General features: G+C 36.6%; 1 protein-coding gene across 1 annotated transcript in view; it reads left to right on the top strand.

Annotated features, from left to right (window-relative positions):
• Ndst4 (N-deacetylase and N-sulfotransferase 4) overlaps nt 1-17,128 on the top strand; it is a 273,499-nt gene that overhangs the window by 165,110 nt on the left and 91,261 nt on the right. Inside the window, exons 5-6 of the mRNA XM_070022041.1 lie at nt 8,726-8,911; nt 11,946-12,074. Coding sequence (XP_069878142.1) covers nt 8,726-8,911; nt 11,946-12,074 — 315 coding nt within the window. The remainder of the gene's footprint in view (nt 1-8,725; nt 8,912-11,945; nt 12,075-17,128) is intronic.

The raw sequence follows: 17,128 nt of genomic DNA, 5'->3' as shown, positions 1-17,128 counted from the left end.
AGAATGGTTATCTTTGTGAAGGAGTGTTGAAGTGATTAGCAGCATCAAGGTTCTAAATCATCATTGCATTCCTTTGGAGCAGTCACCTTTTGAGATAACCACCCTCCTTTATTACATTACTTACATTTGTTCATTACTTACATATACAGTTGCACCACAGTGTTCCTAGGATCTATGTGACATTTTCTTTCTAATGACTACTTGTAGCCTGTCATTTGCTGGTAGGTCAGGTATGAAAAAAATGTCTAACAGATTTAATTAAAATAATTTACAAAAGTATTGGTTGAATGTAGGAAAATACTTAACTAATATTCAATTATTAGTCACCCTCAGAGGATGGAGTTGTGAAATTCTAAGGGTTGAAGAAGCAAAAGAAAAGAGTTTATGTGTATGTACACAGATAGAGTGGTGTGTGTTGAGGGGGGGACATGTGTTTTGATAGAAGTTTTAACCTTTGATTGGAAGAGTCAAGCTTCATAAAAAAATGTCTTTGTATGGAAAAGACCAAGAAAATAAATAACCCAAGGTCAACATTTCTTCCCTCTGATCCCTTACCAGGATTATTCTGACACCCGTGGAAGTGAGAAAGACAGTGAATGCTGGAGCTAGTCTAGACTCTTTGAGGATTAGAAGTGCTACTGACATTAGGCCAGTATTTATTTATTTTTACCCCTCTACCATATATATATATATATATACACACACACATGTATATACACACACACACACACACACACACACACACACACACACACACACACACACACACACACACACACACACACACACACACATATATATTCATACTCTGCCTCCAGTACAACTAGCTCACAAGTATTTTGAGCTCTTCCCTGATTAGAAAGACCCTCTCTGGCAGGTAAAACTGGCTCAATAATCAGTAGGACTCATCTGGATTAGACATGGCTACACATTGACCCAAGTTCTCCGTTCTATTGCCTGTAGAAATTATGGAATTTTCACTGAATGATTTTGTGCAGACTGCAACAAGTTCAAAGAGTAGATGGTAAACAGATTGAGCATGTGTGTGTGTGTGTGTGTGTGTGTGTGTGTGTGTGTATACACTAGTGTAACTATATCCCTCTGTCTCAATCCTTAGTCGCTGTCCATGGTGAAGGTTGTGGTTTTTTTGTTTGCATTTCTCCAAAGTGATGTATTTCCTAGAAGCACTTTCATGAAGCTTATAATTTCATAGACACTATTTATTGCACATTATAAATATGGCCTCATTTATACCCCTATTCATCGAATGCTCTGATATTATCCTCTTCAGTATACAGATAACGAAAAGCAAACCTCTCAGCGTCATCCGACAAATAAGTAGCTAAATCACAAATCAAAGCCATACTCTTGAGTCAAAGCTTTAGAATACTCTGTTAAATAAATATTTTATTATGGATTTCATGTAGTGTGATAAACTTCAGCAATCATAATATGAAAAAATGAAATAAATTCTCCATAAAGAGAAAGATCCTAGGTCCTACTGACAATAGTATAGAAAGTGTAATGTAATTCATGGGACAAATATCGAAGTACAGATTGATCTGGTTGAACTAACTCTAGAGTGCGAGGACAGTAATAATCAGAGAATGTGTAAAAGAGGACAGTGTTGAGATCTCAATTAAATAACTTGTACTTTAATCTGATCACAAGGAACCACTGGGTGACTTTATTCTGGTGAATCATATGATTATGTTATTGTTATAATTATGAAAGAATGAAAACTCAAGCCCAGGTCCTCACCAACACTTTACCACTGACCTATATCACCTGAAATATTTTGTTATTTTTCAGAAGAATAGACACAAACTAGAATAAAAATAGCTATTTAAAAAATATTCTTGTAGTCTAGACCAGGTCCATGCCCTTGAGCATTTGTGCTCAAGCATAGCACTCTACCACTTTGAGCTGTAGCTCCAATTTTTGGCATTTTGGTGGTTAATTAGACATAAGAGCCTCAAGGACTTTGATGGTCGGGCTGGATTCAAACTGTGATCCTCAGATCTCAGCCTCCCAAGTAGCTGGGATTACAGGCATGAGCCACCAGCTCCTGGCCTGGATATTTCTGTGTAGTTGTTGTTAGAGTACTGAGACTTAAACTCGGGGCCTCAAGTGCTTGCTTAAATTTTTTACTCATGACTGGTGCTCTAACACTGGACACATGCCTTCATTTCCTCAGTGCTCATTTAAGTATATGACTATATACCATTTGTTCTACTTTTATAACTTAAAACTTTTCTTATCCATTATCAGAGTACATTTTAATCAGAATTTTATGAAAAAAGCCCAATAATGCTATTTTTTCCTTTTTACTTATCCTTGGCAAATTCATATAGAAAAATTCTACCCATATAAAAATAAAGACAGGGCTGGGAAGGTGGCTCAGTGGTAGAGCACTTGCCTTGCATGCCTGAGGCCCTGGGTTCAATTCGTCAGCACCACATAAGCAAAAAGAAAAAAGCCGGAAGTGGTGCTGTGGCTCAAGTGGTAGAGCACTAGCCTTGAGTTGAAGAGCTGAGGGACAGTGCCCAGGACCAGAGTTCAGGCCCCACGACCGGACCCCCAAAAATTAAAAAATAAAATAAAAATAAAGACAAATTGATTTAAACTATTTGTTTTTTTCATACTATCTACTGGATCAAAATAGTTTATTTCTTTTATTATTTTATAAAATTGTAACTCGGTAGAAGATCACTGTATTTCTACATCTCACTTAGTAACTGTTATTTGGAAAGCATACAATCATTCATAGAACCACCAGAACTTTGTGAATCAAGGCACCACTTGATTAGGGTGGACATGAGAAAAGTTTACCAACACAACATCCACGGCCAAAAAATTGTATATACCACTATATCATTGAAGCACTCAGTTTACGCACAAGTAGAAATCATTTATATTCCATTTGTGTGTGTTTGCATATTTTCTTGTTTTTTTTTAATCTTTTCTTCTGGAACTGAAACTTGAACTCAAGCCTGGACACTATTCATTAGATTTATCACTCAAGGCTCATACTCTAACACTTGAGCCATACCTCCATCTCTTGCTTTTTGGTTGTTCGTTAGAGATAAGAATCTCACAGGCTTTTCTGCCAGGACTGGCTTCAAACTGGGATCCTTAGATTTCAGACTCCTGAATCTGCTCCTTATGAGATATATGAATATGTCTCATATTCCCCTCCTATTTTTTAGATATAACTTGCTGTGTTGAATTAAATTTATTTGATTACTGCTAATATGCCAAGGAAGATTAAAGTGCGAGCCCCTAGACAGAAATTTCTTATTTTAACTTCAGTAGTTGTTAGAAACGGTTTTCAATCTATGTTCATGTTTATGTCAAGAGCATCGTTTATTCCACTAACAAAATGTCCACATGTTACAATAATATGCTTTTTAATTAAATGCTCTTAGGCAAATATTAAACAAGAATTATGACCCTTTTATCTAATTGAGTGTACAATTATTTCCCAATTGAAATTTTCATTAGGAAATAGCCATGACCTATATCTAGTATATCCCTAGCAAAGCATTTGACTTAAGTCATGAATTCAAGTAAGTATTTCAAGTATAGTTGAACTTAATTGTTTTGATGCATGTTTGGTATTTATAACTTATACTTCATCTCCTATTTACTTAGTGGCACTGGCACTGGTGGCTCATGCCTGTAACCCAAACTCTGAAGATGCTGAGTTCTAAGGATTGAAGTTTGAAGCCAGCATAGACAAAAAAGTCTTTAAGGCTCTTATCTCCAATGAACCACAAAAAGCCAAAAGAGGATAGTACATGATTCATTTTGAAGAGTCCAGTCCTGAGCGAAGAAGACAAATAAGAATTCAAGGCCCTGAACTCAAGAGCCATTAATGGCACGCACAAAAAATAAATAAATAAAGAGTGGAAATGTGGCCCAAGTGTTAGAGGGCTCTCATTGTGCAATAAAGCAAAGGGACAGTACCCAATTGCTGAGTTCAAATCCTGGTAATGGCACACAGATACACAGACACAGACACACAGACACACACACACAAAGTATTTAATGACTGACTTAAATACTCTGAGAACTCAAAAAGGACTGACAGATCAGCCTATAGGCTACATGCAATTCTGTGTAAACTTGCTAGCAAACAGGGAAGTGACTCCCTATGGGCCTGCAGGGCTGGGCCAACCACTAGAGCTAAAAATCAACAGGCCTGCTCTACTGCCTGGCTATAGGCAGCAAACATTACTGACGAGAACCTGTTGAATTTGTGTGTTTGTGTATTTGTGTGTGGGGGTGTGTTTGTGTTCGTGTATGTGTGTATCTGTGTGTATTCTGATCCTGGGCCTTGAACTCATGGCTTGGATGGTGCTCTCCCTTAGCCTGCTATACTTGAGCATTTTTGCTCAAGATTAACACTCTACAACTTGAGCTACAGATCCACTTTTTTGGTATTTTTATTTATTTATTTTTTGGCAGTTAATTGGAGATAAGTGTTTCATGGACTTTTCTGCCTAGGCTGGCTTAGACTTCTGAATAGCTAGGATTGTGGGCATAAGCTACCAGTGCCTGACTGAAAATCTATTATTATTTTTAAGGTCTTACATGAGGAGCCAGGTGCCAGACTACAGCCTATATCTTCCCATTGCCATCCAAAAATCTGTCCTATATTTCTACTTGCCTGAAAGTAGGACTTAAATTGTAAGTTGTATGGGAGATTCAGAGAGGTAAATTTTTTTTGTAAATTCTCCAACCACTAAGAGAGAGAGAGAAAAGAGAAAGAGAGAGAGACAGAGACAGAGAGATGGGATTGGGAGTTGTAGTTCAGAAATATGTATTGATCACAGTAGAAACAATGTAGTTGAAAATCAAAAGCAAATGATATGGATTTGAGAGAGCCAAGGTATAATTCTGGATTTAACACTCACTAACATGGATGTTATATAATTTCCTTTCACCTCAGTTTCCACATTTTAAGATAATATTCAGTGCTCCTATCATGACTCTTAGGACAATCTCATAAATGAAAATAAAAAGCACTTAGTAAATATCAAGTACAAAGCAAGTGAATCACATTGAGCAATAGTAATGATTTTAAATGACATTATTTCAGTTGCTATTAGTGCTAACGGCATTTTATGTGTGCTAGGGTTTGAAAACTGGTGGCCTTTTCTGTATATCGTATGAAATTTACCATAATATCTCCTTCTGAAACCAATGAATTTATTATAAGTGGGAAATTGAGATGGAGTCAAACTCCTCATAAAAGTTTGTGCTGGTATGCCATATTGCAATACTTTAGAATTCCTAGATTCTACAAGACATTTTCTAACAAATATGTCAAAGTTGTACTCCAATTTATTTGCTTGTCCTGCCATTTATATCTATTTTACAAACTCTACTAGTTGCATTCAAAAGTCTTCTTACTCATGTAGATTTCAGCATCATGTGTGAATATGATGTTTTGTTCAATGTTGAGGTGATCAAGCCTCTATGAAATGGGTTTTAGGGTCTGGGCAGTAAAGAATGAGGATTTCTAGTGCAGTAAGCCCCTTGGTAACAGGAAAGGAGATACTAGGGAATTATTTTTCATGTTGTGCTATCGCCTGAATTGAAAAAGTATAAACTCATAATTATCTAGTGTGATTTACTATTTTGATTGAGCTCCAGGTACCGCCGTGGTGAGATGACCTTATGAACGGTATAACATTGAATCCCCAGAAATCAATAGGGATAATAAAATCTTTTTACTGACCCTTCCGTCCTACTCACAGAATCAATTGCTTTTTACCTTCTGTTTCATTTTTTTTCATGAAAAGTTCCACAATTCATTTTACTACCTGTCAAAAGTGAATTTGTGTGTGTGTGTGTGTGTGTGTGTGTGTGTGTGTGTGTGTGTGTGTGTGTGTGTGTGTGTGTAATAGAGTTGTTTGATATTTCAATTCTCTGGCATGATTTTTTTTCATCTCTGTTCCTAGTATGCTAATATTCTTATTAGCACCTTAAGCCCCTTCCTCCCCAATTCACAATAAAACCTCATTCAGTGACAGAGAAATATTAACACAAAGTTTATTAGATGCAATTAGGATTCATACACTTTTTTTTTTTGTCAGTCGTGGGGCTTGAACTCTGGGCTTGGATGCTGTCCCTCAGCTCTTCAGCTCAAGGCAAGCACTCTACCGCTAGAGCCACAGTGACACTTCTGGTTTTCTAGTGGTTTATTGGAGATAAGAGTCTCATGGACTTTCCTACCCTGGCTGGCTTTGAACCACGATCCTCAGATCTCAGCTTCCTGAGTAGCTAGGATGACAGGCGTGAGCCATCGGTGCCCAGCTTTCATACACATTTTTTTTTTAATTCTTCAAACCACAGGACCCTTTTGTGAGAATAACAATAGAATAACAGAACCTTTTATTTCCCCTTTCTCTATGAATGAGAAGTCACTTCTAAGTCAACAATCATATGAATTCTATTTACTTGGCAGTGAGTTTGAAAACCCTTGACCCTAGTTTTCTCTCATAGGGAGATTGTCTCCTATGGAAAAGTTTACCTCTTGGTAAAAGTTTACCTCTTATTTGCAATGCAGTTACAGGCTCGCTACATTTAGTTTGCTGGATTGTTGCTCAACCTCAGAGCACTTTGAGATCATTTATTGGGCAATGGGGAATCTAGCTCAGTGGTACATCACTTACCTAGCATACATGAGGACCCTGGTTCAATCCCAAGAACCACAGGGGGAAAAGCAGCTCTTGGAAGAGAAATGTTCTTCTTCTATATATACTATGAATCCAGTTTTCCCTGGTGCCTACCAAAAGAATTCAGCTCATTTCACAGCCCTGATTTCATAATTCAGCCTTTCTACAGAGCTATTTATTGTAATAGATGCTAGAAAATGCATAGCTTGATGAAAAAGAAGTGAATTTGGCTCTGCAATGAGGTTCATTCCATGAAGGCTAGTGAAATATTTAGCACCCATCTTCTGAGCTGAGTATGGCCTATGACTTAAGCATTGTAACTGTGTGATCCATTTGAGGATTGCTTATTACACCAGACTAAATTCTTGCCCTATACTAGGTAGCATGTAATAGAAAATATAAATGGTACTTGTCAAGTCAACACTTTTGTGTTCTGTTTATTGATTGAATCAGCTTTCATATGACTGTACATAGTCATTTATAACCCCAATTGATGAGATTCAATCCTACAAGGAGTCTTTATAAAGCAGATAAGCATTTAAAGGGAAAGATATAAAGAAGTAGAAATTAGAAGACTGAAGCTCTATTTCAGGTACCTAGCAATGTAATACAATTCCCTGATGGTATTTTTGTTTTGCCTAAAATCTATACCTGCTTTCCTTCAGAGTTGACTATTTACCCAAGGTAAGTATCTCACAGTAAAATACATATTTTATAAAAAAAAAATCAATTGGGTTTCTAAAGTGTAAAACCAAAGGCAGAATCTTAACGTTACATTCCTTTTATCTTCTGTATCTGAAATATCACTGTATCTGGAATGTCATTAATTTCCTATGCTTTACATCAGACTCCCCAAAATGTAGTTTTATTACCATCTACAGTTAATCTGTACAATCAAAATAGCTCCCTAACACCCAGCCAAGATTCACTTTCTCACTTAGAGTTCATCTTAACATATCTCTAGATCCTTCATAAAATGTACAACACAGTAGGGCACAGATGGCTCAGACCTATAATCCTAGCTAGTCAGGCAGTTGAACTTTAAGGATCATGGTTTGAAGCCAACCTCAGCAGAAAGATCCATGAGATATTTCTCTCCAATGACCCAGCAAGATGCAGAACTGGTAGAGTGTCAGCTAAAAAGCTAAAGGACAGGGCTGGGAAGTTGGCTCAGTGGTAGAGCGCTTGCCTTGCATGCCTGAGGCCCTGGGTTCGATTCCTCAGCACCACATAAGCAAAAAGAAAAAAGCCAGAAGTGGCGCTGTGGCTCAAGTGGTAGGGCACTAGCCTTGAGCTAAAGAGCTGAGGTACAGTGCTCAGGCCCAGAGTTCAGGCCCCACAACCGGACCAAAAAAAAAAGAGCTAAAGGACAGTGTTTGGACTCTGAGTTCAAGCCCAGTACTAGGGTTCATGTGCATGTATGCACACAACACACACACACACACACATACACAATTAAAAATATACAGCAGACCTTATCCCTCAGATTATGCAAATTGTAAACAAAGTAAAAATAAAAACCCCACTCATCTTTTTATGTTTCACACTTACATCTTTGGTTTTCATTGACAAAAATACCCCATAATACAACACATACACACACACACACACACACACACACACACACACACACAAACACACACACACATCATGCTGTCCTCCATTCTGAGAATTCACTTCAATTATATACTTTTTAAAATTGATTTTTTTGTCATTCCTGGAGCTTGAACTCTGGGCCTATGCACTGTCCCTGAGCTTTTCAGCTGAGGCGAAAGTTCTACCACTTGAGCCATAGTGCCACTTCTTTAAATTAATTTTTCTATATCAGTATAAGGCAAAGCCAAAAACTATCTCCCCCCCCAAGACTTTTCTGTACTCAAAATTCAACATTAACCTCACCCACATACCACATGTCCAATATGTCTATTTTACCATCAGAGCTCTAGAATTTAATTAATACAAAATAGATGTCTTTGGGAACCGTTTTAATGGAATCAGTGGAGCCTACGCCATGATGATGTTCTTCTGTCTCATTGTAGGAACATGGAATACCTGTCAACATGGGCTATGCGGTGGCCCCTCATCATTCAGGGGTCTACCCTGTTCATATTCAGCTATATACAGCTTGGAAGAAGGTCTGGGGAATTCAAGTCACGAGCACTGAAGAATATCCACATCTGAAACCTGCACGGTACAGAAAGGGCTTCATTCACAATAGTATCATGGTGAGCACCTGCCACTGTGGGTAGTCAAAGGATGTGAATATGTATGTGTGAAGTGAAGACAGTTTGACATTATCTCTAAGGCTGGAACATCCAACTTCTTTTGCATCAGAAATTGTGAGGGCAGCCTGATGGAAACTGCCCATACATTAACAAACTCTTTGGTTGTAGACTCACTTCCTAAGCTACAGGGTGGAGTCTAGGCATCTAAGGCAGGCTAGGAATTGTGGGAAGGAATGTTGTCTAGATTATCCATTGACCTTGCAGAATTGCAGTATTGTTTAGAGATTCTCTAGTTCCCCTGAGAAATTCCCCAGTATCATTTGTGTGAGTAGTTTTACTGAGAGTATATGGCACAATGTGATATTATGGATCAAAAATACACCTTCCAATTCACTCCTCTATCTACAGACAAAGAACTGGCATCTTACAGTTAAATTTGTTCACTCTTCTTATTTTGACTTGCAGCTACTCTGAGTGTCTTATGTTGCTTTTCTATTCTTTTCTTTCTTCTTCTATGTATTCCCAAAGGAGTAGAATATATTTTTTCTAATTTCTTTGAGGAATATTAATTGGAACAGATAAGAATCTGATTTAAGAGTTATATATTATGTAGGGAAATAGATAAACCTGGAAAAATTTATGTTCAGTGAAATCATGCTCAGAGAGATGAAAGTCACCTATTTGCTTTCCTACTTGGAAGTTAGATCTATATTATAACAGATTTGAATGGAAAAGCTAAACCCCGAATCCAGGCCCTGAGTTCAATCCACAGTACTAGAACAATGAAATAATGAAACAAACAGCCCCCCAAAATAAAACGAAATCATATATGAAAACACACAAGGTTATATACACGTATGCACAAACATTGACTAAACTATGGCATATCTCCTTTGAACATGTAGCATACAATTTAACAAAATGTATACCAGAAAGTTAGAACATGTATTGTTTGGATGCAGGTAAGGTCAAGGGGTCAGGGGTAGATAAATAGAGAGAGGAAAGGTCATAATATGCAGTCATAATGTAGAAATACATACATATGCATATATATACATGTATCTATACATTATATACAACATTTACTTGTTTACATATATACAATGTATTTGTGTGTGTGTGTGTGTGTGTGTGTGTGTGTGTGTGTGTGTGTGTGGTGTGTGTGAGAAAATGGAGCCAGATAACCTGAGGAGTGATGAGTTTGGAAAAGATGGAGGAGTACAACGGAAGCGGTGACATGGATCAAGATGCAGTGTGCTCATAAACTGACATGTTCAATTGAAATTTTTTGTACAAGTACTTACAGATAATAAAATATATAAATAAGCATGATATAACTGCCATTATAAGTGATAATAAAATAAATATTAAATTGGAATTTAATTTATTCATTGAAATAAAAGAATGATATCACTTACTTTTATCAACTATTTCCAGTTCCACTGGAATATCTGGTGTCCTCATTAGTTATTAAAGTCAGCAGGGTTTGCAAACTATTCTCCTTCACTTAAATATTTACATTACCCTAAGCTATTACTTATATTGCTATTGAAATTACTTTAATATATCTGTCTTTCTGTGTGTCTATCTCTGATTCTCTATCAGAGTCTATTCACCTAACCACTATTCAGAACAACAAAAAGGCACATATACCTAACCAGAGTAAGCGCTTGATATTCACTTATCACAAAACTTTATTTTATTGTAAATTGATCCCAGAGCACTAAAGAAGACTCAGACTTAAATTAAACCATTGATAATGCAAATAGTAGCATTGGTGCCCATGAAAATATGAGATATAAAAAGAAAAATACTCAGATAATATAAAGTCAAAGTAAAGTACCTGATATTTTACTTTATTAGGTTTCATAACCATTAAGCAAGTTATGAAGTAAAAAAATCCTTTTAACCAATATTGCATGCATTCATTTACCTTGAGTTTAATATAAAAAGGAAAATTAAATGAAGAATAAATGGAATTGTATTTGCTATGTGCAATTGGATGCATTTTTATTAAATTATAAGTAGTTTGTTATTCAAACTAAAGTTTTAGAACAAAATTATGTATTTGTTTCTTTTCAGTTGGACCTTCAGATTTACAGCAGAACTCACCAAAATATACCAGAAATAAACATGAGATAAGATTGCTACTACTGCAAAAAAGGAATCAGTTCACACATAGGGGTAGATGATGCAAATTGAACCCTACAGTGCAAGATTAGATGCTAGAAGTTATGAGAGGGAAGACCTAATGGCAAGAAAATAATGTGATGTTGCAGGTTATTTTTAAACACTACTTTTCTTTCTTTTTAACCAATCCCTTCACCAATACCTACCAATACCTATCAATCAGGTGGTATTTTTGATTCAAAAACTGAATAAACCCTGATTTACAACATATACCTGTCATCCCAGCTCTTGGGAGGCTGAGACACAAGGATCATGATCTAGAATACATCATGAGTTCCAGGCCAACCTAGGCTACATAGCAAGACCCTTTCTCAAAATGAAACAAACAAACCCTCAGTAAAATTTGATGATTTTGTTTTTGCTGTATGGGGAGGGCAGAGTTGTTTCTAGAACTTTTCTTAAACTCTCTTGCTTACCGGATTTGCATGGTCAGCTGACACTCTATTACTTGACCTATACCTCCAACTCTACTGTTTGCTGGTTATTTTGGAGATAGAGTTTTATGGACTTTTGCTCTATCTGGTTTGAAATGTGTTTCTCTGGACCTCAGCTTCCTGAGTAGCTAGAATTATAGTCATGAAGTCGCTCACACTCAACTAACTTTTTTGTTTCTGTATTTGTTGTATCCTTGTTGAATCCATTTGACCTATCTAGTCTATATTTTGGTTTGGTAATGCCTTAAATATTTACAAAATTATGCTGTTATCAACTCGATTAAGATTTTGGCCTTAACAAATGAGGAACTCCAACAAGAACTGTAATTTTCATATTCAGAAGTTATGATGTAGTATACAATTCTTCATTAAAACATGACAGTGTGTTGTTTTTACCCACTTTTTCTCAGGTCCTTCCTCGACAGACCTGTGGGCTATTCACCCATACAATTTTCTACAAAGAATATCCAGGAGGACCCCAAGAATTAGATAAAAGTATCAAAGGAGGGGAACTGTTCCTCACAATCCTTCTAAACCCAGTAAGTACTCTGTTTATGAATCTTAGAATATCATCAGAGTTTTCAAGCATGCTTCATTTTTATTTTTTCAACTATTCATCTTTATTGATTCTAGATTTATATCCACATGTCCAGCCCCTTTTCCTGATAAAATTTTACTTCCCAGGATCTGATTTCTTGATAGTTCTGACTACATGGCTCCATTTTTTATTTTTACTGTGGACGGTGAGAGAACTATTTCTAGCAGTAATTTTATTAAAGATCATTTTTCCTTTCCCTTGATTCATTAATGTCTGATTGACAAATTAACATTTTATATATTTGCAGTATATGTAGTTTTCCATCTATAAAATCATGTTGTTCATGAATGAAGACACCTGTCTTTGGGATTTAAATGCTTTTCACTTCTCTGTATTGGCTAATTGCTCTGGCTACACTTAGTTCAATTTTGAATAGTAGTCATCAGCATGGTAATTTTTCTCTTTTTCTTTTTTTACAAGGGTGTCTTAAAGAGAAAGCCTTTTGCATTTAGCATTTTTAGTTAGTTTGCTGTTATTTATGGCTAGGTTTATCATTCATATTTTACTTTCATTGTATTGATACACATAACTTTTAAATATTATTTGGAGTAGTGTGTGTATGTGGGTGTGGGTGTGCACGCACATGTGCATGCTGATCCTGAAGCTTGAACTCAGAGACTTGGTGCTGCACCTGAGCTTTTTCTTCAAGGCTAGAAGGCTAACAATCTACCATTTGAGCCACAGAGCCACTTCTGGCATTTCAGTAGTTTACTGGAGATAAAAGTTGCACAGACTTCCTTGCCCAGGCTGGCTTTGAATCAGTCCTCAGAACTCAGCTTCCTGAGTAGCTAGGTTTATAAGTGAACCAACAGTGCCTGGAAGTGATTAGATAGATAGATAGATAGATAGATAGATAGATAGATAGATAGATAGATAGATAGATAGATAGATAGATAGATAGATAGATAAATAGACAGACAGACAGACAGACAGACAGACAGACAGACAGATATCATGAAAGAATAGTAGGTGTCAAATAATCAAATGCTTCCTATCATTTGTTAATGAATATAAGGTATATCACACCAAGTGATTTGCCTACATTGAACAAAACTTGGATCCCTGGACAAATTCTGACTGATTGTGGTGAACAATCTGTTTATGTACCATTGAATTTTACTTTATTCTGTGGAGGATTTTTAAATTTATGTTCATAGGTGAGATGGGGCAATAGTTTTCTTTTGTTGTTGTTGTATTTTTGTTTTGTTGTTGTTGTTGTTTGTTTTGTTTTGTTTCTGCCAGTCCTGGGGCTTGACTCAGGGCCTAGGTACTGTCCCTAAGTCTCTTTGTGCTCAAGCTAGCGCCCTACCACTTGAGCCACAGCACCACTTCTGGTTTGTGAGTGTTTAATTGGAAATTAAAGTCTCATGGGGAATTATCTGCATGGTCGGCTTCAAACCATGATCCTCAGATAAAGAAACTTTTAATAGCTAATTCTGTCTCCTTTTTCACTATTGGTCTCTTCAGCTTTTCTCTTCTTTTGTAACTCCTTCTTACGAGGTTTTATGGTTCTTGGAATTGATCTATCTCTCCCAAATTTTCTAATGGTTCATAATAATGTCTTGTGATATTTCATATTTCTGTTGTAATGGCTCTTCCTCCACTTCTGATTTCATTTATTTGAGACTTTTCTCTAGCCAAAGGATTCTCTATTTAGTTTTCTTTTCCAGAATACAACTCCTAGTTCACTTATCTTTTTCAAATTATTTTTTTAGTCTCTAATAATACTCTCTATTTCATTACTTATGCTTCAATCTTTGTTTACCTCTTTGTGCTGTTTAATTACTCAAGATGAGATGTACAAGACACTATGTTGAAAATGAACTTTACAACTTCGGTGGGGGGGGGTAGAGGGTGGGGGGGTGGTAGTTATGGAGCTGGGAGGGAAGGGATGGTAGGGGAAAAACCAAGGAGGAGGCAACAATGTTCGACAGGAAATATACTCATTACCTTGCTCATGTAACTATAACGCCTCTGTACAGTGTATTTACAATAAAAAAAACATACCAAAAAAAAAGATATAGAGCCAGATGTAGGTGGCTCAAGCCTGTAATCATAGTTACTCAGGAGGCTGGGATCTGAGGATCACTGTTCAAAGCCAGCCCGGGCATGAAAGTCCAGGAGACTCTTATCTCCAATAAACCAATAGAAAACCATAAGTGGCACTGTGGCTCAAGCGGTAGAGTGCTTGCCTTGAGCTTCAAGCGCAAGGACAGCACCTAAGCCCAGAGTTCAAGCCCCACGACCAACAACAACAACAACAAAATATATAAAACTATGTTGCTTATTTAATAGTTTTCTCACTTTTCTTAATGTAGATATTTAGTGCTATGAACTTCCTTCCTGGAATTTTTTCACATCCCTTTCACTAAACTAGAGAAATTAGAATACATCACCCAATAGTCTATTTCCCTAATGAAGCATAATCAAAGAAACCACAGATTTGCCAAGCATGTATGGCATATAATCATTAAATGTAATATAATACTCAAAGTTAGTTTCCATTCGCAAAGGATAATAAATATATATTAACATGCAGTTCTCTGTCCAGTGAGCAACACTAATAATCTAATTAGTAGTACATATCTTAACCTTAAATTGAGTTTGCTTTCAGCTTGTGATATCAGTACGCATGCTTATTTCAATCTCTAAAAATGATCACAGAGCAAACCATATGAAAATATATAACCATGTTTTGACTCAGGTGAGGTGAAATTCATTTTTAAAATTTGTACTAATTTTAATGAGGATCAAAAATAGGGATTTTTTCTCTTTTTCCTTTCATCTTTCAAAAATGTGCATTTTTTTCAGTTAATGAATATGTGTGTAACAGCCTAGTAGCACGATTAGATAACACAAAGATTGTTCAGCTTTCTGATTATTCACCTATAATAATCCTATGCTGAGATCTTGGGAGATACATTCTCATTTATATCCACAGCATGTGGGAAATATGACATGATGAATTTATATGATGTCATCTTGCTTAATATAAGAAATTTTCATGCTCAACACAAAAGATGCAGACTTCAAATAAAAATATGTATAGTCACATGGAGTATATTTGAGAGGAACATTTGTTAGATAAAGATGAATGTAATATTTTACTTGTTTTAAATATTTTAATTAAGGAAATTAAATTAAGATCTACATTGTACGAAATCTTAAAAGAACTTTGAAATTGGATTCGAAGGTGTATAGAAACAGAAGTGGACATATTTTATTGGTGTCTGATTTTTAAAACTTGCCCCTTCAACTGTCTTGTTATTACAACCAAAAAAAAAAAAACAAAAAAAATAGGTTTCTGGATTGGTGTGTTGGAATGACATTAAACCTTTGAAAGAAGATTGGGTGCTTTGTGATCTCCAGTAAGAGACTTAGGTTCTCAGACATGTGATTCTCCTAGAGTACTAGATAGTCCAGTATGCCCCTGAGCTTTATCTGTTAGACTTAAATCTAAAAATATTCCAATGTTTGGAGCTACTGAAAGCTTTATGCATTTTTTTTTCTTTTTGGTGCCAGTCCTAGGGCTTAAACTGGGCCTGGGATCGGGACCTTTGGTGGTCGAGTAGTGCTCTACCACCTAAATCACAACTCTGCTTCCAGCTTTTGGCGAGGGGGGTGGTATTAATTGGAGATAAGAGTCTCCTGGACTCTCCTGCTTAAGCTGTCTTTGATCTCCAATCCTCGGATCTCAGTCTCTGTAATCGTTAGGATTACAGGTGTCATCACTGGCATCTGGCTTTTTGTATACATTTTTTTTAAAATTCCAAGAAATTATGAAAGTAACTTTTGAAAATTGATGTGGAATATTCATGAGAATAGAGGTGGAAATCTCCTCTTCCCGCCTCCCCCCCCTTCTCTCATGGAGAATTTAATCTCAGCAGAGGCCAGGGTCACTTCATCATATCATTTTCAATCTGGAGTTGCCTTCTTGATCTGCTCTGGTTCTTCTGAAGGGGAATTCAATAATCATTAGAGCTCAGACTAGTGCATCCTCTGAACCTTCGACCCCATTTGATTGCTATTCGTGTTTACTGCTTGGATTCCTGCCAATTCCTTGTCATTCAAGGTATAGATTTATATATCTAATATTTGTAAATATTTTGAATCCAGTACCCTTCATAAAGTCATCAGACTGAAGATGTAATGTGGACCTTTAAATAAGAGGTAACAATATTTGCTTTCTAATATTCTATTTCTGGCATTTGTGAACTAACAAAACCATACATAATCCTATATAACTCAGTTAAAAGACTTTCCATTTGTTTTTAATTTCAAGCAGAAGAAGGAAAAGAAGAAAGTCAGATTTCTTTTTCTTTTTCTTTTTCTTCTCTTCTTTCCCTTCTCCCCTCCCCCCAGTCCTGGGACTGGGCACTCACTGTTCCTCAGCTAATTCTTTTGCTCAAGGCTAGCACTCTACCACTTGAGCCACAGCACCGCTTCTGGCTTTTTCTGTTTATGTGATACTGAGGAATCTAACCCAGGACTTCATACATGTTAGACAATCACTCTACCCTGAAGCTACTTTCCTAGCCCAGTCAAAAATTTTCTTGTAATCAGTTGTAGACTGTACTTGATTTAACCTTGGGAATTCATGGTGAAATCAATATAAGGTACACAGGGAAAGGAAAGAGACCAAGAGAGCAGACGATCAGGACACATTAGAACTGATGTCATTGGTGTTGTCCAAACAGAAATGCTGCAGATGTGTTTGCTAACATGTTTGGTTGATGGTATTTCAGTGTCTGCTCACAACCCCAATCTTGGTAGGAAAATGCTATGCCACTTGAGCCACTCTCCCAGCCCTTTTATTGATTTAGATACTTTTTCAGATAGAGTCTCTTTTTTCTGCCTGGGGACAGCCTTGGACTCCAATTCACACAGAGATAACATCACAATTAGCTGACTTTACAATCACTTGCTGAGACACCTAGCTTATTTGTTGAGATTAAAGTTCTCCATAGGGAAGTGGAGCTGTGGCTCAAGCGGTAG

Source organism: Dipodomys merriami, unplaced genomic scaffold (genome assembly GCF_024711535.1).
Source record: "Dipodomys merriami isolate MVZ:Mamm:240054 unplaced genomic scaffold, mDipMer1.0.p SCAF_15, whole genome shotgun sequence".
Classification (NCBI taxonomy): Eukaryota; Metazoa; Chordata; class Mammalia; order Rodentia; family Heteromyidae; genus Dipodomys; species Dipodomys merriami.
Note: the sequence above shows the minus strand (reverse complement) of the source record. Positions and strands in the feature narration are given on the sequence as shown.